A 22,133-nucleotide genomic window follows, 5' to 3' on the forward strand; every position below is an offset into this window, starting at 1 on the left:
TTAATTCTATACATTTTCCTTTAAACACTGCTTTAGCTACATTCTATAATTTTTGATATATTGTATTTTTATTTTATTGAATTTAGAATATTTCCTAATTTTTCTTGTGACTTCCTGTTTGACCCTTGGGTTATTTATGGGTGTGTTGTGTATTTTCCAAATTCTTGGGGATTGTTGTTGTTCTGTTAATGATTTCCAGTTTAATATCATTATAATCAGATAACATACTTTGTATTATTTCAGTTATTTTAAACCTATTAAGTATGTTTTGGGCCTAGAACATGGTCTGTCTTGGTTAGACTTCCATATGCACTAGAAAAAAATGTGTGTTCTGATGTTGCTTGGAAATGTGTATTAAAAATGTCAGTTAGGTCAAGTTTTTAGTGTTGGTCAAGTCTTTACATTGTTAACAATTTTCTGTCTACTTGTTCTATCAGTTACTGAGAAAGGGGTACTGAAGTCTCCAACTGTAATTGTGGATTTGTCTATTTCTACTTCCAGTTCTATTAGTTTTTGCTTCTTTATCTTGAAGCTCTGTTGTTAGATACATACACATTGAGGATTGTTATGTCTTCCTGTTTGAGCTTATCTCTCCCTGTCTAATGGTTTTTGCAGTTATCTCTAACCAGCTCCCCAGACCCCTGGTCTAGAACCAGCTCTTGTAATGGATTTTGGAGACCCTATCCCACTGATTGTAGAGTTAGGGTAAATCTAGTCACCTAAGCAGCAGGTGATTTGATTCAATTCCTGTTGGTAGAGCTACCTTATTACTTCTTTTACCTAGACCCATTGCTCAAAAGAGGTAGCCCGAGGCAGTGGATCTGCAGCAGTTTTTTGCCTCCTTATTTCATGCCCAGCCTCACATCACCCTAACCCTCCCCCTCCTTCAGGCAGTGAACCTGTCTTGAGTTCCTCTCTCTCCCATGGAGTACTTTATTTTCCTTTGCCTAACACGAACTTAACTCCTGACTGCTACTGCCTGATTTGGACCTGGGGTCCAGTGGTCCTGTGGTTTCAGTTGTATGCTTTGTATTTCTGTTCAGTTTCTGGTCCATGGAGATGTCTGTTATTTTTGAGCCTTGGTATGTCTTCTTGCAATTCAACCCTTTCATATTTTATCCATTTTACTCTGTATTTGGAGCAGAAGTGCATTAAAATGTGAATATATGGAGCCATATTGATCAAGGTTTTAACCATATTGATAAATGTAGATTAAAATAATTATTTTAACTGCTGTGTGGTATTCCATTATATGACTAGGTATCTTTATCCATTTACTAGGCAATTTTGACAGCACTTGAATTTAAGAAATAGTGAATTGAAACAAAATTCTATGATTCAAGCCTTGATGAAAAACTATATGGAAAATACTAAGTTCAGTTTCAGATTCTTTGCTATGCATGAAAGATGAGAATAAATCATTCTGGAGGTAGGTGAAATACAGAAGCTTGAGGAAGACAAGTGGGAAACATCTATGGCTTAAGCTAAATAAGAGAATGAGCGCTGTGATGGAAGATCACAAAGAGAAAAGGGAAGAGAATCTGGGAGTGAGTTTTGAGTGCTACCCAAGTGTAGATGGTAGGAAGAGAACCTGTAAAGAGAGATTGAAAGGGGACATTTGAAATGTAGAAAGGAGAAGAGAATTTCTAGAACGGTATTCATTATTGCAGCAAATCATTAAGATGAGACCTGAGAAAGAATGATGATCTGAGAACAAGACCTCAGTTCTAATTTCCACCCTTGCATTCACCAGCTAATAGACTTTGGGCTAGCAAACTGGCCCTCTATTACTATATCTGTAAAATATGTAATAGATGATCTCTACGATCCTTTCTGCTTCTGAAAAGTGATGTTTATGTGTTTTAATAAGATATTGGTGACCTTGAGGAAACTGTTTCAGTAAGAGTGTAAAGTCCCAGCTGTAGAATGCGTCGGAGATCTCTTTGATATGCCATGATATGATACCATACCAGAGAGAGAAAGCATACCATACAGGAGGGATTAAATAACAGCAGTCAGATATTTGAAATGTATTTTGAATCCTTCATAATGCCTTGGGAAACAAAGTAGATTTCGTGAATGTTTTTCGTCTAGTTATACTTAATGATTTGTTTCAACCAAGGGAACCATAAGAGATTTTTCATGTTTTATTTGTTGCCTTCCTTAAAGAGAGAGATGTATGTATTAGAGATTTATTGGAGTAAAAATATTTATTGGAGTAAAATAGCTTTATTTAGAATAAAGACTCCAGTTGATTCAATATGGGTCTGCATTTGAGAATCAATAGAGTAATAGAATTGTTAGCATAAGACTACTATAGGCCACCTGTGAGCACACTACTGGGATGCCCTTAATCCCATTGTGGTATATGTACCTGCATAAGATGTAAACCCCATCATTTTTCTCTAGGACGCTCCTTGAGGTTGTGAGCTGCTTCTTTTATGGATTTGGAGCCGTGAGGTCCAAATGTGCGAGCTTTCTGCCAGCTCAAAGCCTTTGGTTCTAGGCCTCCTTTAGTCTTCCAGGTTCCTAAAAATTATGTAAAATATTTAATGTTCATATTATTTAGTTAGAATAGTTTTTAAACTAGTTAGAGCTGAAAATGAGTTAACCTTTAGTCTCCGTCCATCTTTGGGTTTTAGGTTTTGTCATAAGTTCACCCTCAGACTAAGATTTACAGTAGGAACATTCAGTCTTTTTCAAGTAGTGTGCCAAGTCTTTATTCTAGCTTCATAGACCTGTGATTGATGGTGATTGATGAAATGCTCCGAGCTATCTTAGGAATCAAGAGTGAAAATGGGCAATAAGAGAAAGGGGCATACCTCTCCCAACCTGACCATCACGCTACTAAAATCTGCTCGTGTGTCTGTCACATCAGGCAGGTGTGCCATGGACAAGGAACGGCTAGTGTGTGAAGGCTTACTTATGTGCACTGGGAGTAGAGCTGCCCTACCCTAGCTCCACTAAGCATGGGTTCATTCCCCGGTCCCCCCTTTGTTAGTGCCACCTTCAGCCCCACCCTACCAGTAGCCTGATTTTTAACTGCTCACGATTAAAAAACCCTTAAAGTTGAAAGAAGCTTTTCTCCTCGTGGGTGTTTTTATTTAATAGGAAGAAAAAAAAAAGCACAATGCCAGTTTGCCTGTGGGTAGTGTTCTTCACAAGGTCTCAGCTAGCATTTGGTTCCCATTTATCATTCTCAGTTGCCCATGTGGTCATGCTGGCCTTTATGCTGTGTGTAGTAAATTTTGTTCTTGTTATGATTGATCATTTTCTGCTAGGAGACCGTGGGGAATGCTATTCAGAAGCTCTGAACACAAACACAGACAAATATGTATTACAATTTAACATTTGCTTATTGCAGTACATCCTTGTCAGTAATATCATCCAAGGTAGACTTATAGCATTTTGCCCACTTCAGAAGTGAGACTTATAGATATTAAATATTTTTTAATAATCAGATAGAAGTACTGACTGGTAGAATATAAATTGAGATCATTAATTCTGAAGACTACTTAGTCATCAGAAATCATTTACCACTTAAGACTATAGCTTTGGAAAGAAAAAAGCCCTTTACCTCTTAAGACTATAGCTTTGGGGCTGATGCTAAGAAAAGCTCAGATAATACAGAATATACAGATATAGTTCAGGCATAGTTTAGATGAACTTTTGAATACTGAATAAAATATCTAAGGTAGAAATTGGTTTCTAAAATTTACTGGGCATTTTGTAAAATCATGATTTCTTTTATCTACTGATTTGCCCTGCTTAAAGATAATCCAAAGTAAGATACTTAGGAGTAAACATATTATCTTAAAATCATGATCTTTACTTATGTAACTTTTAGGGGGACATATTCAGTGTATATAGTGAGTTATAGTGAGTCACAACTCTAATGCTGTTTCTTCATTTTTACAGCATAAAGAGTGAATATTTGTTATCCTAGTCCGTATCCAAACTTTTATCCATATATAAAACCCTGCTGGATTTACCTGAAAATTAATAAGTAAACATTGCTTTTAAGATTAAATAAGTGGAAAGCAGGTACAGGGAGCGGTAATGTCAATGGCCCAAAATAAATTTGGAAACTTACGTAGGAACGAAATCATGAAGGGCCTTTTCTAATCAATTGTATTAGTTTTCTGCTGCTGTAACGAATTGCCATAAACTTAGTGGCTTGAAACAATATATACTTATCATGTTATAGTTTGTATGTGTCAAAAGTGTGGGCCCAGGATGGCTCAGCTGGGTTCTCTGCTGAGGGGAGCCAAAATTTTGCCTACCACAATTATGTTAAAGAGAGGGCTTTATTCTGATGGGTCTTGAGTGATTTTAAGTAGAGGAGTGTTGTAGTCAAATTTGTGTTTTATGACAATGTCTTTGGCTGTGATATAGACAAGGGTCAATTGGGGACCACCCTGAAGTCTTGGGAAACCATTTGAAAGAGTATCATTTGAAATTCAGTTATAGATAACAGAAGCCACAAACTAGCTATTTTAAGAAGAAAGGGATTTCATACAGGGAATAAGGTGCTTACAAAATCTTTGGAAGGGCTGCCTCCCTAGGATTATCCCTAGAGCAGTACCGCAGAACTAGCCCACCAAGGGTACTGCTACCTCTGCTAGCATCAGATAAGGGGAGACTCAGGAAGCTGCTGTCCCTGGTGCTGGATCACACCACCTTAGCTGTGATCTGGAGATCAAGCAAGCTGCTGCCAAGGGTGTTGACTCCAGGAACACACTACTTGAACCACAATCTGGTAATTAGGAAGCCTCTACCCAAGCTGTTCCCACTCCATGTCTGCTAAATCCACTATGTCTCTCCCCAGGGCTGTTGAATGAGATGGATGGTAGTTAAATCTTACCTGCAAAGGAGTGTGGTAAATGTAGTTTTCAGCTTTGCAGCACAGAAAGGCATTCTAGGAGGAGGCTGAAACAAATATTGAGGAAAATTACCCAGCTTATGCATCCAAAGAAAGCTGTCGCAATCCAGGTTATTAACGATAGTGGCTTGAATTTACAAGACAGGTGGGCAAGAGAGATGAAGGTAGATTCATGAAATGTTTAGGAATAGAATTAGTATGACACGGCAAGTGATTGAATGGGAGAAGTGGAGAGGAGAGATAGGAAGGAATCGGGATGACTATTCAGTTCCTGGTGCCATTTGCTGAGATAAGGAAGACTAGAAGAGAAGATGGTTGGGGAGTAGCAATGAATTATTTCTGGACATGTTGATTTTGAGAAAACTATAAGACCTTTTAGAGTGTCCTAATTTATAGGTCATTTAATTTGTAGATAGACTTGACCAATTGCAGACTAGTTTCTGCACAGGGACCATATTTTGTGTAAAAATATGTTTGTGCTTGAGATAAATTCAGTTGACTATAGTGTCAAGTATAAATAAGTCTAGGATCATACAGTTATTATTTTAAGTTTTAGTTTTATAGGTAACTAGATTCAGGGCTTAACACTAGTTCTTTAATCCCATTGTTGAGTAGTGTTTTTCTTTTTCAGAAGGACTCATGGGTGCCCTGTTCCCTAAGTTCTTGTTTCAGAATATTTGCTTGTTAAATTTATTTCTGAAAAAACTTGGTGAGGTATAATATTCCTGGGTCATACTTCCTAATTTACTTATTCGGTAGGTAATGTGTTATTTTGCTCCTGTTTCTTTCACCGGTGCTGAAATCTCCCTTTTCATCTCATTCTGCTGTTTATCATTTACCTTTGAGCTCCTGTTTTATTATATTTATGCACTTATTAATTTCTAGACCTTAGAGTATTTGTGGGGCATTTTCTTTTCATTCAATTATGTTTTCTTTCAGATTGAGTTCTGCCTCTGCCTTTTACTTAATGTGTTTCTCTCTTTTATTCCTTTTGCAGTGGTATGTGCTTAGTTGCCATTTTGTGTCTTATATTCTTGCTTATGTATAAAAGTGGATACCTCTATCTACACCATCTCTTTACTGAAACATAGTATAAGTAAACTCCTTGACCCCTTTGCCATTGTTCCTTTTGTCCTCCCTGGGCAGAGCTTGAGAGCCTGGGGTATTACAATTCTGTCTCCTTTTCTGTAGTCTGAAGGGAAAATATCCGTAGAATTGGGTTCAGCTTATTTGACCCCTAGGTTCTGCTGTCTTTTCCAAGATTTTATTAAATTATCATAACCTACTTTCACTGACTTAAAGGCATATGCTAGGAGATTGGGTGAAGGAAAGATACCTTTGGACTTTGAATCATTTCACTTTTTCAGTTTGCAGCCTTGGAAAATTTCAAGGCGTGGTAGTTTTGTTTTTTGTTTGTGTGGACTGTTTTGTTTCGTTTGCCATTGCTAAGATCCTGACATCCTGGCAGTGGGATGTAGAGACTTCTGATCCCTAAGGTGTTTCCTCAGTCTTCCTCCCAGCTGACTCCTTACCCCCCAGCCCAGTTTGCTCTAAATTAGGAAGTATTGGTCAGTACGCTCAGGATTTTGTTTCCTTACCTTCTTTCTGCATAATGGCTTCTGGGGGGTGAGTTAGGACCCTTGCTTAACAGAACCACCTGGTACAGAGCTTTTGGTTCCTTTTAAAAGGTTATGGCAATAAGGCAGTTTCCTCTTTTCCTGTATTAGTTGCTGCCGGTAATATTTTACCCTTTTAAAAGAATACCATTTGGGGCTCAAGTCGTGGGAGAAGACAATTCTATAATCTTTTTAATCGTACCATCACCTTTTCCAAGAAGTCCTACCTAAGAAGATTTCAATCATATATTTTCTTAGTGGTGTGTGCGTTTTAATAATGTAAGTCCCAGACAGCAGGAATGTAATGTTAATCCTTTTTATTTGCATATGAACTTAGAACTTACAAAGTGCTTGCTCATCTGTTATTTTATATGATTCTTATGACTGTCTTACAAGGTAGGAAGGGCAGACTTATTATCCCAGTTTTACTAGTGAGAAATCTGAGATCCAAAAGGATTGAGTGAGTTGGTAAGCCACACAGCTAATTATAAGATGGAGTCAAGACTCTGAAGTCAGGTCTTCTGACTCCAAGGCCAGTGCTACTTTACCATACCTGCTACTCCCTTTCATGGACATGATTACTTCCATCCCTGACCACAGATGTCTTACTACAGCTTCCGTGCTCCTACCAACCTTATTATAACACTGATTTAACCGAATCAAAGCCAGTAGGGTGGGGAACGTGGCGGGGGTAATCTTATGACCATTGTATTCTGATCCCGAATTAACCTCAGTATATCTTGGTTATAATAAAGCTAATATTAGACTTTTTCAGCATTTTCCCCCTCTCTGGATTGTAGGAAACTGCTTAGCTTTCTCAATGAAATCAAACCTAGATCCTCCAAGGCTGGCAGCGGAGGCAAGATTTTCCACATGGGAAACTTGTCCTCCTGGGCCCTAGTCTCACCTCTATAATTCACTTCCCTCTTGGTGTCTTTGGCTGTTTATTCCTGCCTTGATCAAGGAACTTGTGTCCCTCATTTACCACTTCTTTACAAGAGCGTATTCTTGACTCTTCCACAAATTCCTTGTGTTACAGTCGACTAGGCTAGGCTGGAACATTCAACAAAGCATCACTGAAAAAGCTGAGTTAACAGCTAACATACAACTAGATGTTTTTGTTTGTAACTTATGCCTTCCTCAGGGGTCGGAAACTGCTGGTCTACGTCCATCTTCCCATCTGTTACCAAGGAACACGTGCTTAGGTATCTGCCTGCCTTGATGCTGGTGCCCAAGCAAGCAGGCTCCACAGAGTGATTAGACTTCTCTCTATAATCTTTGTAGTGTCTACTTTTTTTCTAGGTTCTCCTCTCCTTTCTAAGCTGATTCTTATATAAAGATTAGCAGCAGGCATGTTGGCCATCTTTAGGAGAGACTCTTCCCAGATACACAAGAACGGGGTTTTACTGTGGCCTCAAAAGGGCAACGATTTCAGGGCTTCCCTGGTGGCGCAATGGTTGAGAATCCGCCTGCCAATGCAGGGGACACGGGTTCGAGCCTTGGTCTGGGAGGATCCCACATGCGGTGGAGCAACTGGGCCTGTGAGCCACAGCTACTGAGCCTGTGCATCTGGAGCCTGTGCTCCACAACAAGAGAGGCCGCGACAGTGAGAGGCCTGTGCACCGCGATGGAGTGGCGCCCGCACGCCGCAACTAGAGAAAGCCCTAAACAAAGACCCAACACAGCCAAAACTAAAATTAATTAATTAATTAATTATTTTAAAAAAAGGGCAACGATTTGAGATCACAGATTCCACAATAGTCACCCAATAGGTAGGTAGGCAGGTAAGTAGATATAATATTAGACTAGGATATTAGAAAGATGTTGAGAATAACAGTGTAGTTTACCTATAGTTCTGAAGAAGTCAGTAGTTCATGCGCTAGTGGCTTAAGTTGTCACTGTTTTGTTTTGTTTTGTTTTTTTATCCTCCTAGGTATCATGAACTAGTCACAAAATATGGGAAGTTGGAGCCTTTGGCAGAAGTGGACCTGAGACCCCAGAGCAGTGCGAAAGTAGAAGTCCACTTTAACGACCAGGTGGAAGAAATGACCATTCGTCTGGACCAAACAGTTGCAGAACTAAAGAAACAATTAAAAACTCTAGTGCAATTACCCACTAGCAACATGCTTCTCTACTATTTTGACCATGAAGCGCCCTTTGGCCCAGAGGAAATGAAGTACAGCTCTCGAGCCTTGCATTCTTTTGGCATTAGGGATGGAGACAAAATTTTTGTGGAATCCAAAACAAAATAACCTCCGCCAGCCTTGTGAGAACACACGCATTAGGACTCGCAGGGCATTTGTTCCCATGAGGTTTCCTTCAGGAGGGAGAAGTTTGTTCTGTTTTGTTTTATTTTGTTTTGTTTTGTTTTGTTTAGGTTTCAGGGGGGTTTTGTATATTTCCCCCTAGAATGGGTAGGGGGCTGTTTTTGGTATTTTCTACCACAGATTCCTTCTACTCTGCCACCAGAATTGGCCACATCTCCAGTTTCTGTGCCCTCCCTCATGAGAGGGGACTAGGCAGCCACCGACTTCTTACTGTGTTCACTGGGATCTGTCTACTGCTTGGTCCTCAGGACCACTTAGGTGTACTTGTGATGATGGCGTGAACAGCATTGTCCCCTCAGAAGAGTATCTTGCACTTAAATCAGGAAACAAGGAATCTTTCCAGGAAGGGGCAACACATCTCTCTCCCAATTCCTCCTTTTCCCCCTCCCTCTCTCTCCTTTCCTTCTTGGGTTCAGTTTTTCATTTTGACTCGTGTCCATACATGTTTACCTTAGTTTTATTCTGTCCATAATGAACTTCTTATTTTTCAACTTGGGTAACGTTTTTCTTCATTTCTCCCTTTTTAAATAATTTCAAGTGTGTCACGCATTTGTCAGCCTGATTCTGATCTCAGGTACAGTTAGAACCTATAGCTCTGTTAGGGTCTGGAAGAAGAGTAGATGGAGTGTTAGAATTCCAGGAAGCACAGGCACAGCAGCCTGATCACTCTGTATGTAACTATCTCAATTTTAATGTTCCTCCCACAGTTATATCAACCATTACTGACATGAGCTACGTCACATTCCAGAGTTCTTCGCTTTTTGCTTTTTGAATGTATTTCTTCGTATCTGTCTGTCTTTTTCATTACTTTAAACTACTGGGAATGGAGGCCTGACTTTATGAAGAATCCAACAGAGCAATGGATATACGTGCCAGGAGAGCTGAGAATTAGCTAGTAAACTCTCTGTAGTGTGTATGAGGGAGTCAAGTGGGGGGAGTATGGGAGAACGAGTACTGTGACTTTCCTGCCTGTCATCATTGGAAGCTTTTGCTCTTGCACTTTGCATTCGAAGTGGGAAATTTTAATCAAAGGGAGCTTTGATTCCTAGTTTTTCCCTGGGATTTTGTGATGTCATAATTGAACAATTCTTTTTGTTTTACATTTCAGTTTAGTTGCCCCTACGGAAGAACAACTCTGACTAATCTCTGAGTAAAGTATAAGTGTCAAAACTTCAGATTTGCCTCCAAGTCATATTTTTTGCAGAAGCATATTTAAAGCACTTCCCTTTAAAAGGTAGTCCTTACCTGCTCTGAAATCTTTTTGTCTGTTCTTCTATTCCTTTGTTAATCAGTGTAATCGCTTTCTTTGATATATGTCTTTCTGGATCCACCATGTTTACAGATAGGAGACTTGAGAAGGACTTAGTGCACCTGGGGCAGAAAATGTGCACATGAAGTATTTTTCAAAAAATGTAATTGTTACCCGGTTGAGTTTGACCTTTTGACCTTTGTTACATGATTCCGTCCCTCCTACAAATTCTTTAATTTCTTAGGAAATTTTTAGGTGACTCTTGTAAACTCTTCACGGATGCTACTTTTTAAATTGTCCTACGCCATGATAGCAGATGTTTATTCTCTTAATGCACTTCAGGTTCAGTATCTGTAAAGCCTTTGACCCAGGCCTGCTGAGTCAAATCTACATTCACTGTAACATTGAAAGTGGAAACCAAAGGGTTTGAGGAAGATGAATGATGCCTGTTCTCCTTTTGCTTTATCTTTCAAAATCATAAAATCATAAAAATGAGCGATGGAGATCCAGGCTGGGTATAGACAAGAATAATTATTTTGCAATCACATTTTCCTGACAGGTTTTTGGAAGTGGGAAAAAAGTGTGGCAACAGTGTCAGGAAGATTAAAACTGTGGATGCTTTGTGTACGTGTGCGTGAGTGCAGACGAGTTTGAGAGAGAAACAGTGTAACTGAGCTTTTGTCAGCCTGAGAAACAGATGCCCCCTTATTTTTTGAGGTTGTATGACCCCCGACTGTCCCACAGCAGAAAGCAGAGCAAACACTTATGCTTTAATCATCAGTGGAATGATGACAATTAATAAGATATTTTATATATGACAAAGTTTTATGAAATGCTTTTTTACTATTAGAGACCTGTTCCTTCTGCTATTACAGAACACAGTGCTCATCGACTGCAGGCATAATTCTCCGATTACACAGTTGCATGTCAGGGGAACTCCTCATTTAATTCAGTGGCCGTGGGTATTTTTAGGGCATTGTAATTGATTGTTTTAATAATTGCTAAATGATTTTTGATTGAGACAAGATCTAATGCAATTACCGGTCTTTTAGAGTTACAGAACAGAAGTAAATGAGAAAAGATATTTGAGCATGTATACATGTAGACTGATTTGGGTGGCTGAGTAAAGATGCTGCTTTTGAAATAAAATTGGTGCTGTGTAGACACTTGTAACCAAAATTATTTTTATAACAGGTCAAAAAGAAGGAGAGGAGAGACCATGGACTTTTGAGTCTACAAGTTATGCATAATTGATTGTAGCTTATCTGTATTTTAATGTTAACTTCATCCAGATTCAGTGAGAGCATATTATTGACATTCATGAGGCAAAATTCTGTCATAGCCAGTATTACAGATATGTTGCTAAAGGCACAGTGTATAGAACATATCTTTTCTAAAATAGAAATTTTTTGTCAGTTCTGAAAAAGGAAAGGAGTAATAAAAGAAAGCCAGGTAAAAACTGAGGCATCATTTTCATGTGGGCATGTAGCTGCTGACACCACAGTGGAAATCAGTTTTTGAATTTGAATTTTTGAAATATCCCAGATTGCTTTAAAGAAAAAAAAAAGTTCAGAGTCATATATCTTTTTTTATTATTGAAAGTTTCTGTTGTTTCTGCAACCTATCACCACCATAGCCATAAATACATAAGAAAGCAGCAGATATTATATAACTCTTGTTCCTTTAAGACCTTTTGGTGAAAACAAGCCCAAAACATGAGCTATGTGTAACAGAGCCGAATGTTATGATGCTATGTTTTAAAAGTTTGTTTACTTAAAAAGAAAAGTTCAGTTCTAACCAGATGTTTCAGCTATGATGCTAAATCAGCAGTGTTATGAACAGGGAAGGCTTGTTGCACAAGGAGCTATCACCATTTGAGGCGCGCAGGCGATAGTTTCACGAGCGCGTGTGTGAAGGTGGCTTGCTCCGTGGGAGGTGCTAGGCTCCAGGGCAAATAAAACAAGAGTACAGAGTAATAGATTGTTCTAAGCAATGTCATTTCTGTTTATGAATTTGATTTTTCCCCTCATTTCATGTTAGATTGACATGCAAACTGCTTTCAAGAACACCCAGAAGCTCTCTGTGTTACCAGGTGTGTTGTGAACACTATTTTTCATAGGTGCTTCCTTCAAATATATGTCCATTGTAGTGATGGAGAGGGACTGGACTCTCTCAGGCTCTTTACTTGCCAGTTGTCTCCTGCAGTTCATGGAAATATATATTTTATTTTAGAATATAATTTAAACATGAAGGTCTATTCTTTGCACTTTTATTAATATATATATATAGATATACAGATAATCTTTAAAAAAAATTAAAAATCTAAAAGTCTACTTTCTCTTTGTGTTCTGATTTTTTCCTGGAGTCGTGGTGCATGTTTATTTTTATACAGCAGAAATTCAACATCAGTGCTGTGGTTGAGTCCTCTGGGGAACTGGCCTAAGCTGGTAAAAGAGTTTGACCAGCTTAACAAATTTAGTTGGCATCTTGCCAAAGTTAGAAATTAAAACCGCAAAACAAAGGTTCATAGGAAATATGTTATTGCCTTTTTGTTAGCAAAGTTTTATACTTCTAACATGCTCTTTTAAGGATGAAAACCCACCTTTGAGCTATTCGGCATCCCCGTTTTTGAGTAAGAATCTCATTTTGATGAATTAGAAATTTGCGACACTTTTTCACGTGACGTTTCTTTCCTTTGAAAAATAATTTTCTCTAAAAATTAGGGTTTGGGGCACTTGAACCGTATCTGCTTATCAGTAATTTCTTGGTAATCTGTTATGAATTAACCTTGTACCAAGACCTAAGGTCCAAGAACTATATATACTTTATTACTGTATTTAGAAGACAGACTCTATCAAATTCTTTCTCAGTGCTTCAGAAGTGTGTAAGTATCGCGATCTGTTTAAATGTAAGATTATTTCTACCTCTTATTCAAATTTCAAAAAATTATAGTTTTAAGCTCTGTGCTAAGTTCTGTTTAGTATTTATTATGAGGGTCTCTGAGTTCTTGCAAGGTAGACATATGTCAAGACACCCAATACCCGTTGGACTGAAAAATGCTATAACTTCCACCAGAATGCATGTAAAACAAGGAGGTTAACCCTTGAAGTCACATTTGTCTTTCCAGCTCTTCTCTGGAAAAGAAGTTATCTGTGTTCTCCAACTTAGACTTAGGATTTCAGGATTCAAATTTAGCCAGGTAACTTCTAAAACGCATAGGTCATGATAGATATTAACATGAGTCATTTCGTCTACTTTTAAGTTTTTAATGTAACTAAAATTTAGGAATTGAGTTAATACATGAAAGGGATAGCATACCATATTATATCTCCTTAAAATATAATGAATTTCTGAATCCTTTTCCTTCAAAAATTTGAGAATAACACTAAAAATGGGTAGGTTTTTTTTTTTTGTAACAAACTGATCTATTAAGATGTTCAGATATATATACTTGCCTAGACATATGAGTAGAAAACGTGTGAACATCTTATGCCTTTCTTCAGTGTGGTTTAGGCACCTGAGCAATTTGCTTGCGTTCTGTTTTAAGGCACACATATCAAGAGGGGAGTAACAAACTCATAATCCAAGAGGGAGATGAGACAAAAGCAGATAGGGTTGCTGGTCGTGTGAATCAGTGCCAGGGATCCAGGCTTATAATTTTCATGCTCGTGTTTCTTCTAAACATTAACAATGAGCGTTTATTATCAGCCAGGGCCCAATCTAGATGCTCTACCTATATTAAGCCCTTTTGATGTTCACAACATCCCTATGATTCAGCACTGTTAATTATCCCCATCTTCTTACTTGTGAGGCACAGATAGGTTGAGTAACTTGCCAAAAGTCACACCGTTGATAAAAGACAGCAGAGCTAGGATTCAAACCCAAGCAGTCTGGCTGCAGTTGAGAGCTGTACTATACTACCTGCTGCTAAGGTTCTCCCATAGCCCTCCACAGTCACACCATTAATGTTAGTCTATATGTTTCACTAAAACACTAAAGTGAGATGTTCCTCCATATTCAGTTACTAAATTGATTTGCTCTATAACAAAATCACTGATGCGGCTGATAGCTCTAAATCCAAATTGAAACTTGTCCTCATGCCATTTTCAGAATTGTAACACTGTGATTGGTGTATATCCATTGTCCTCCCTGCTCTCCTGGGAGGAGCCAGATTGGACACTTGTCATGGGTGCTGTTGACAAGAAGAAGTGAACCTGCAATATGATGCTGAACACCGGTCACTTGGTCTTCAACCTGACGACATTCTAGAGCCTTAACGCTTTGTTTTCCGTGAACAACTAAAGGTGAGACAGGTCACTCAGTTTTGACTCAGACTTTTATTAAGGAGGCTTCCGTGTTCAAGTGAACTTGGTGTTTATAGGGGGAGAAAAAGTAGATAATCTAATGGAGCCCATATCACAGGTTTTGTTACGGGAAAGGTTGAGGCTGTCACTGTTATTGTTCCTCTTTAAAATTCAAGACAGAGCCTTGTGAGGAATATAAATATTGCTTACAAAATAGAGGAGGCAGTTTATCTATTATGGTCTGTGAGATCTAGGTCTGCCAAAAAATTACGATGCAATTTCAGTTTACTGAGTCTTTCACAGACTCTTCACCCTTGAATGCTTCTTAGTCATTATAGGTAATACAATTAAGGTGTTAAATAAATAAGAATGGGAATAAGAGGAGGCAGACATTAAAAAATACAGTGTTTTCTGAACTACCTGATACATTTGAGGGCAGATGTAAGCCTTATTCCACTATTAGAGAATACAACTAGGACATTATGAATTGCTTTGGTTGTGTTAAAATTTTGTTTGGTTTATAGTTCAGTTTGTTTACAAGAAGACATCTTTTAAGAACCATTTGTATTTCATTTTAAATACAAAACATTCACATGATTCAAAAATCAAACAATATAAACAAAGTATACACTGGAAAATTCTACTCTAACCCCTGTACTCCATCTTTTATTAGCTTTTTGTGTGTCTTTGCCGAGTCAACACAAATAATAGCAAATGAGAATATACTTATTGATCCCTTTTTATACAGCAAAGTTAGCATATTATATACCATCATGCACCTTGCTTTTTTTCACTTAAAATGTATCTTGGAAATCTCTCTATAGCAACATATACGAAATCACCTTACCCTTTGTTTATAATATAAGATATAGTATTCCATTTATAGATGTGGTATATAGTTTATTTGGCCAACACCTCATTGATAGACATGTGAGTCTTCCATTGTTCTCTCTCCCAATCTCCCTCCCTCTTTTTTTCTCTCTTTTTTCAATTTGCTGCAGTAAAAAGCATACGTTCTTTTACATGTTTGAAATAAATCTGTGGGATGCATTCCCAGAAGTGGGACTGCTAGATCAAAAGGTCAGAGTGTTTGTAATTTTGATAGATATTGCCAAATTGTTCTCCACTGGAATTACATAAGAGAACATTTTTTTTTCTGATTTTAATACTTGTCACATCCCTGCAAGGTCAAAGACTTTACTGATCTTGGGCTTGATACGTGCAAGATGTTAGTGCAACCAAGATGGCATTCTTCCCAATTAGGCATGCAAATCTAGGCACTTGAATTCGACACATAATAGATTTGCATGAGCCATGCATATCGTCTGTCTTATGAGCTCTCTTCCCTTGGAATCTGCAATTTTTAATCATTGGTGAGTGAGATTTCACCTCTGCAGGAAAAGGTATATGTATTATTTATCCTTAACAATGTATGAGCATTTGTTTCAGCTGAGTGCCCTTGAAAAGTGATAGACAAATAGTGCTAAAACCCTCTGTTTATTGTCTGCAGTAAGCTTTAATCAGAGCTGCTTCTTGCCGACCAGTGAAATTCTTCTAGAACTACTTGGTGCTACTTGGTGAATAGGGAATATAGAGTGTCTCTCCACTCCCCCTGCCCCTTTTCAACCTTATTGCTAATGTGCTAACAAGGATGTTAGAATAAGACCAGTTGTGAGGTTTTTTTGGTTATGTTGGTCTACTTAGAATTAGCTATTTCAAACTCCTTGCCTAGAGATAGGTACTAGAGTTACTTTCAGAAAATATCTGTGAGTTCTTGTTTCAATTTCAGAGCTGAGCATCGTTTATTATTGAGATCTTAGATCTAGAAAGTCTTGCTAGTTAATAAACATTAATGTTACTCAATGTGATTTTCAAAGAGCCAATGCCATTTTTCTCATAATTAAGAGTCCAGTGTCTAGACGGAGTAAGATCAGCACAAAAAGAAAATTACTTAGAGGCAAATAATATTAATTCTTTAAAAAGACATGTCCAGAGCATTTGTGCTACGATTTAAACTCCTAATGCTTGCAGCTTGCCATTAAACGATTATTACCATGATACTAGTAAATATGAAAATTTTAGAAATATGACATCAGGTTTTTAAACATTTTTCTCTTAAGAATGAAAAACAGACTTCAGGAGAACCCATGAAAGTTAACCCAGGTGTCTAAGAATGAAGATTCCAAGGCAATAAGAGAAGCAAACTTCCAGATGTGGTGCTCTTGAGACCCTTTCATCATGAACATCTTTACTGTTCAGGAGAAGTCTTCACGAGCATAATTGCATTTTCTATATCACCTCATCCATTTCAAGGATTCTGCTGTGGCTAACTACCATTTTCAGGGAGAACGTAAGCATAACCTTCGATGTAATCACCTTATCTAGCTAGATCTAGGAGGTTGAACATTATTCAATCAGTGGATAAGTGGTAGAAACAACCGTACTACAAAAATATCTGGAATCTCCATGGCAGATTATACAATGAAGCAAAATGATCAGTTGTAGAGGGCTTGTATATTTATCCAGGACACCAATGTTGCAGATTCAGATGGCTAGGAGGAAGATGCTAAGGTGGAGTTAGGAGTGCAAAAGGTTTATTGGGTAATAACACCTGTGAAAGAAAAGGGGAAGAAGAAAGATGGGGCAGGAGGGGGCATCACACCACGCAGCAGCCCTGACAAAGTCTGCAAGCCCAATAAGATGCTCTAGAGCAAAGATTTCCTATTAGAGGCATCCCACTTAGGTCCTTTTACCAAAGCTTTTCTCAAGTCATTGATGGAGGAACACAGGAACATGACCTCAGCTTCAACACTGATGCAGACGCCAAAGGAGCCAACAGTTGGGAGCTGTCATCTAACCATACTCCCTGTGGCTGGAAAGCATTCTTTTCTTGAAGGTGGATCTGAGTGGTGCACGACTGTATGTACCACACAGTCCACCCTGTGCCATGTGTAGATGCAATTCTCCATCCGTGATCAGAGCCAGCTCCTCCAGGGCTCTTCCAGAGGGGAACCTCAGAAAAGGGAGGTTAGGGGAACGGACTACAGCCCGTGACACTGCAGATGGCTTCAGAGCCACAACTGGTACCCACCATCTCCCTCTTCCATTATCCATTCTATCACCTCAGCTGGTCTCAGTGGTTTACCTAGTGGTTTTTCCCAAACCCTGATTCCTGCGGAATCTGAATCCCTGGTAACTATATGCTGCTCAGACTTGGGTTGCTTTGCTTCTCCACCCCAGTCACAACTGGGCCAGGGAGTAGCAAGAGCCACCATCACGGGTCACCTGAGTTCCACATGTCTCATCCCTTGAGCCTGTCACGCAACAGCAGCTGCACCTCCTCCCGCTTCTCAGGGTCGGGGATTCCTAATAGGCTGGTGGCTCGTCTTTCCTGCTAGTCTCTGCAGCAAGGAACCCAGAGTACCCAGGCAGCATCACAGCCATAGCTTGTAGGTCCGTGGGACTCTTTCCGTGTCCCCTGGTGAGAGCACGCCTTCTTGGGAACCAGGATGTCAAACTCTGCACAACCTAGAGATGAGGGGTTGGGAAGCCAAAGTCCCTCAATAATCATTGGGAGTACTTGCAGGTGGGGCTACTCCTGCTTCCACACTTTGGTGCCTGGACCCATGCATTCCTCCTACTGGGGACACTGCTCCAACCAGGGGCTCCTACTGTAATCTTGGGCCCACGCTCACATCCCCTTTTTTGTAAAGTGGCCTCCCTGGTTGGATGCTATTTTGCATGGAATTCTATGCCTGTGGATCAGGCATTCTGCAAGCCTCTCACTAGTGGTGCTGACTAAGGCCCTGTGGGCAGGAAAAGCATACACATATGCAGAGTCCAGGTCTATTCCTGGGAAAAGGAACCATTGGCCCTTCCAGGATGAAAGTGGTCCAGTGTAGTCATTTTGCCACCAAGTGGCCAGTTGGTCTCCCCGAGGAACAGTGACAGACTGAGGGCTTAGCTTTTGTCTCTGTTATTGGCAGGGTGAACGTTCAGAGGTCAGGATAGCTAACTCAGCCTTGCTAAATAGGAGTTCATGCTATTGGGCTCCTGCATAACCTCCATCCTTGCTGCTGTGGCCACTTCATATATGTGCCCATCATACCAACACTGACAAAGGCTGCTTCAGGTCAACTGCCCAAGTCATTTTGTCTACTTAGTTGTTTAGTCCCTCTTCTGTAGTGGATGCTTTCTTTCGGGTGTTAACATAGGACACAAAGATCTTCACACTTCATGTCCATTCCCATCTGTCTATCCACATGTCTCTACTCCAGGCCTCCTTGCCACTTTTTTATTTCCAGGCCCTTGTCCAACTGGATATGTGATTCACCACTGCCTATGAATTTGTACGTGTTCTAACATCAGACCACTTTGACACAGAGTACTTGGGGGCAAGATATAATGCCCCCAAGTCCACCCACTGGGAAAATATTCCTCTATCATTGTCTTTCAAGGCCACCCTTGCATGAGGCTGTAGTGGAGCCACCATATGCTCTGGGCTTGCAGACACACACCAAGCTTAGGCTTTTTCATCCTCCTTCAGCTTGTCATATGCACCGCCCACCTCGCACTTCACATAGGGCCATATGCGTTATCTGGGTTGCGGGGCGGGATAACCAGTATAACTCTGAAAGGTGACATGGATTCTGGGCTACCTAGTTCAGCAGCTTGCTCATTGCCAGTTCAAGATATGCAGCTCTGCCATTTCCATCTTAGGGTAGGTTGCTGCTGGGACCCCCTGACTTTATGTCTTGGGGGGTCCAACAGGGCCCAGCTCATGAGGGGATTTCTTGGCACGTGGTCACTTGTATCTTGGTCAAATGTTCCATCATAGGGTACATTCTCATGCCAGGAGCTGATTTTCAGGAGGTGTGTTATTTTTTGCTGTGGATGTCACGACTTTGCTCCAGAACTCCAGGGACCTGAGTTATGGTTTTCCCACTGGGGTTTGCAATAAACATCACATTTCATCTTTTTCTGCCCCTAACATCTCCGACAACAAAGCACCTACTGAACATATGACCCAAGTGGCAGGGTTGCTTGCATTACAGTCTGGAGCTGCTACAAAGCTCTTTCATGCTCTCAACCCAGGTCAAAGCTGGCTGAATTCTATGTCACCTGGTATGTGGGCTGGAGCAGTTTTTGTAGGTACGGAATATGTGGCCTTTAGAACCCAAAGAAAGCTACAAAGAGGGGAGAATTTCTTTGTAGAGAGGTTGCAAGATACAGCCATTTGCTTTTTGCTTTGGTGGGGAGATCCCAGCATGTCTCTGACCACTGGATTCCTAAAAGTGTTACTGAAGTACTAGCCTTGAATCTCTGAAGAATGTAACTCCCACTTTCGGAGCACTTCTTCCTCATCGTGCCAATCAACGTTGTCAACGTTGTGAATCAAGGTGATGTTCTATAGGAGACATTCCATCCAATCTCAGCAAAACTATAAATGTATATTGCTGTCTGTTCCATTTGAAGATGAACTATTTTTCTGATCCTCACGCCTGAATCAGATAGGGAAAAAAATGCATTTGCCCGATTAACAGCCACATGCCATGTATCTGAAGCCATGTATCTGAAGCCATCTGTACTAATGCAGTATCTCCAGCAAAGATATGTTAGTACAGCAGATGCAAACTGGAGCTAGCAGTAGCCCACAGTTATTCTTCAGGATCCATCTTGCCCAATTAAATGGAGATATGATAAATCCCACCACCCCTGCTCTCTAAGAGTGACACTAATCTTCACCATCTTCCCCCAACCCCAGGATGCAAGACTCTTTTGTATTTACTACCTTGGCTGGAGTAGAAGGATCAGTTTCCTTCCTTGCTATGACAGCTTCTACCACACAGACCAAGGACCAAATGTGTCAAGTATATTAAACCCAATTATATGTAGGGACTCGGGAACTGACATCCAGGTAGGTCGGCAGCCCCTGTGGGCCTGCTGGGACTTGGCCAGGTCTCCTTTTGTTTCCTTGGCCTCTCTGTTTTCACTCTAACAGGGTCTTTGGGTATCAATGTTAACTCAAACCCCTTGTCCAACAGTCCACAAGATATCTAGGCATTCCCCTCCCCCAGTCTACAGTCAATCAAGTAAATGACCATAGGTCCTTTGGGGGAAGGACTGAGAGAATCACTACTGTACACACTTGTCATGATGTTGCAGGATTCTTCCCTTTGGTGACCTGGTTACCTTTTTAGTCTATGGATTCCAGATTTGAAAAACTGACTCAGATCCACAAACTGAGCAAAGGATCAAGACCTTTCATTGGGGCAACGGTCTTTGGCCTCTTGCTCAACCATTCTTGCTCTTTTTTATTATATATAGTAAGCAATACCCTTGTTGGCTGCCCATCTACTTTGCCCCTTGGATGCCATGCTCTATTAATCATCTCCATAACTCTCTATGGATCAGGGCCCCTTGGCTACAACTCTGACCTGCTTGGTTATTATGAAGATTCGACCCCCTTGGCTTCAGGCGGTAGAGCGCTGCTACCTGGTCTCTGTTGTTTCAGGTGCCCATCATCCCCACTGCGATTGGACAGTCAAGTTCTTTGACCACCACTCCTGCCATCAGCCCTGACCTACTGAGGGGAGCCCCACCGAGCTTGTTTGTGATGCTTGTGCGTCTCTCACCAGCATATTCCTGCTGCCTTTGGTGGGTGATGTGTCTGTCCTCTGGGCCTTTCCGTGGGACATGATCATCTGTTGGGTCTTCTGGAGTCACATGATATACATGCGTGTCCATGTCTCTGAGAATTTTAATCCCTTCTTCTGCCATCTGCCACAGTAATCTGGACATTTCAACCCCAATGTATATACATTATATATATTTATATATATACACACACACACACACACACATACATATATAAAATCCCAATGCATAAAATTATATACACAAGTCCAGGTTTTTCCCAATTAGACCCTGATTTGGGCATAGTAGAGCTGCTTCTGTTGAGCCCTCGATATAGCCTTTGTCACCTCAACTAGGTTCTCCAGAGCAAAAATTGCCCATTAGGGGAGTCCTGCATCGGGTGGAAAGTGCTGAGGCAATTGTCCCAGCACCTCGCCCAGTCACGGATGGGGTTGCCCTTGGCTCCGACAGTGAGGCTGAGCCTGAAGGAGCTCACAGCTGGGGGCTCGTGGCCGTCCACACTTCTCACTGCATCATTTCAAACTAGCTCAGATCTGACTGTTTCTTTCACAGAAGGTGTAAGAAACTTAAGAAAACAAAACAAAAACAATCAGCATATAAGGCTTATTCTACTCATTTTTAGGAATATTTTTTTGTTTTGTGTTTCGTTTGAACTGCCTTTCCTCCTGCCTAAAAAGCAGCTTCCATCTATGCCATCTTTGTAAAACGCAAATTGTCTTGGGTTACTAGCTCCAAGCCACGCCCACACCACCTTTGGTCTAAATCTTGTCAAATCTTGGCTCACTTCACCCCTTCAAACAGAATAAACCCTCCTGCCGACATGGCATAAAAAGAGATTTTTGTCATTTTTCCCTCTGTGACCACTGAGTGTACACCCGGAATACATGCTCACTAACTGACTCCCCAGCCCAACCAGCGATAAGCCAGCTCCGTCTGTCCTCAAGCACCTGGCACTCGCTTGCACCCAGCTTCTCAGTCATTCTGATCCATTTATGCCACCATCTTGTGTATCTGGTTAGCCCAGGTGGCATTTATCCCAGGAGCAGTCCTGCCCCAAGAAGGATGAAACATTTAATATGGGTCAAAAGGCTGAGATAC

The 22,133-nt window shown here is 40.3% G+C and overlaps 1 protein-coding gene across 7 annotated transcripts in view; it reads left to right on the forward strand.

Annotated features, from left to right (window-relative positions):
* The window catches only part of LOC137230970 (tubulin-specific chaperone cofactor E-like protein), a 162,234-nt gene that overhangs the window by 66,916 nt on the left and 73,185 nt on the right, over nt 1–22,133 (forward strand). For 4 of the 7 annotated variants that reach the window (XR_010946319.1, XM_067751349.1, XM_067751350.1 and 1 more), the window contains exons 1-4: nt 14,208–14,378; nt 15,566–15,751; nt 16,499–16,728; nt 20,893–21,035. The exons of 1 other annotated variant lie outside the window; for it this stretch is intronic. Coding sequence is in view for 1 of the 6 variants with exons in the window: in XM_067751354.1 (XP_067607455.1) it covers nt 8,432–8,750 (319 nt within the window). In the remaining 5 variants the exon portion in view is untranslated. Of the gene's footprint in view, nt 1–8,431; nt 12,406–14,207; nt 14,379–15,565; nt 15,752–16,498; nt 16,729–20,892; nt 21,036–22,133 lie in introns of those variants that run through there. 2 more of the 7 variants (XM_067751352.1, XM_067751354.1) reach the window with 2 other exon arrangements.

This window comes from Pseudorca crassidens, chromosome 9 (genome assembly GCF_039906515.1).
Source record: "Pseudorca crassidens isolate mPseCra1 chromosome 9, mPseCra1.hap1, whole genome shotgun sequence".
Lineage (NCBI taxonomy): Eukaryota > Metazoa > Chordata > Mammalia > Artiodactyla > Delphinidae > Pseudorca > Pseudorca crassidens.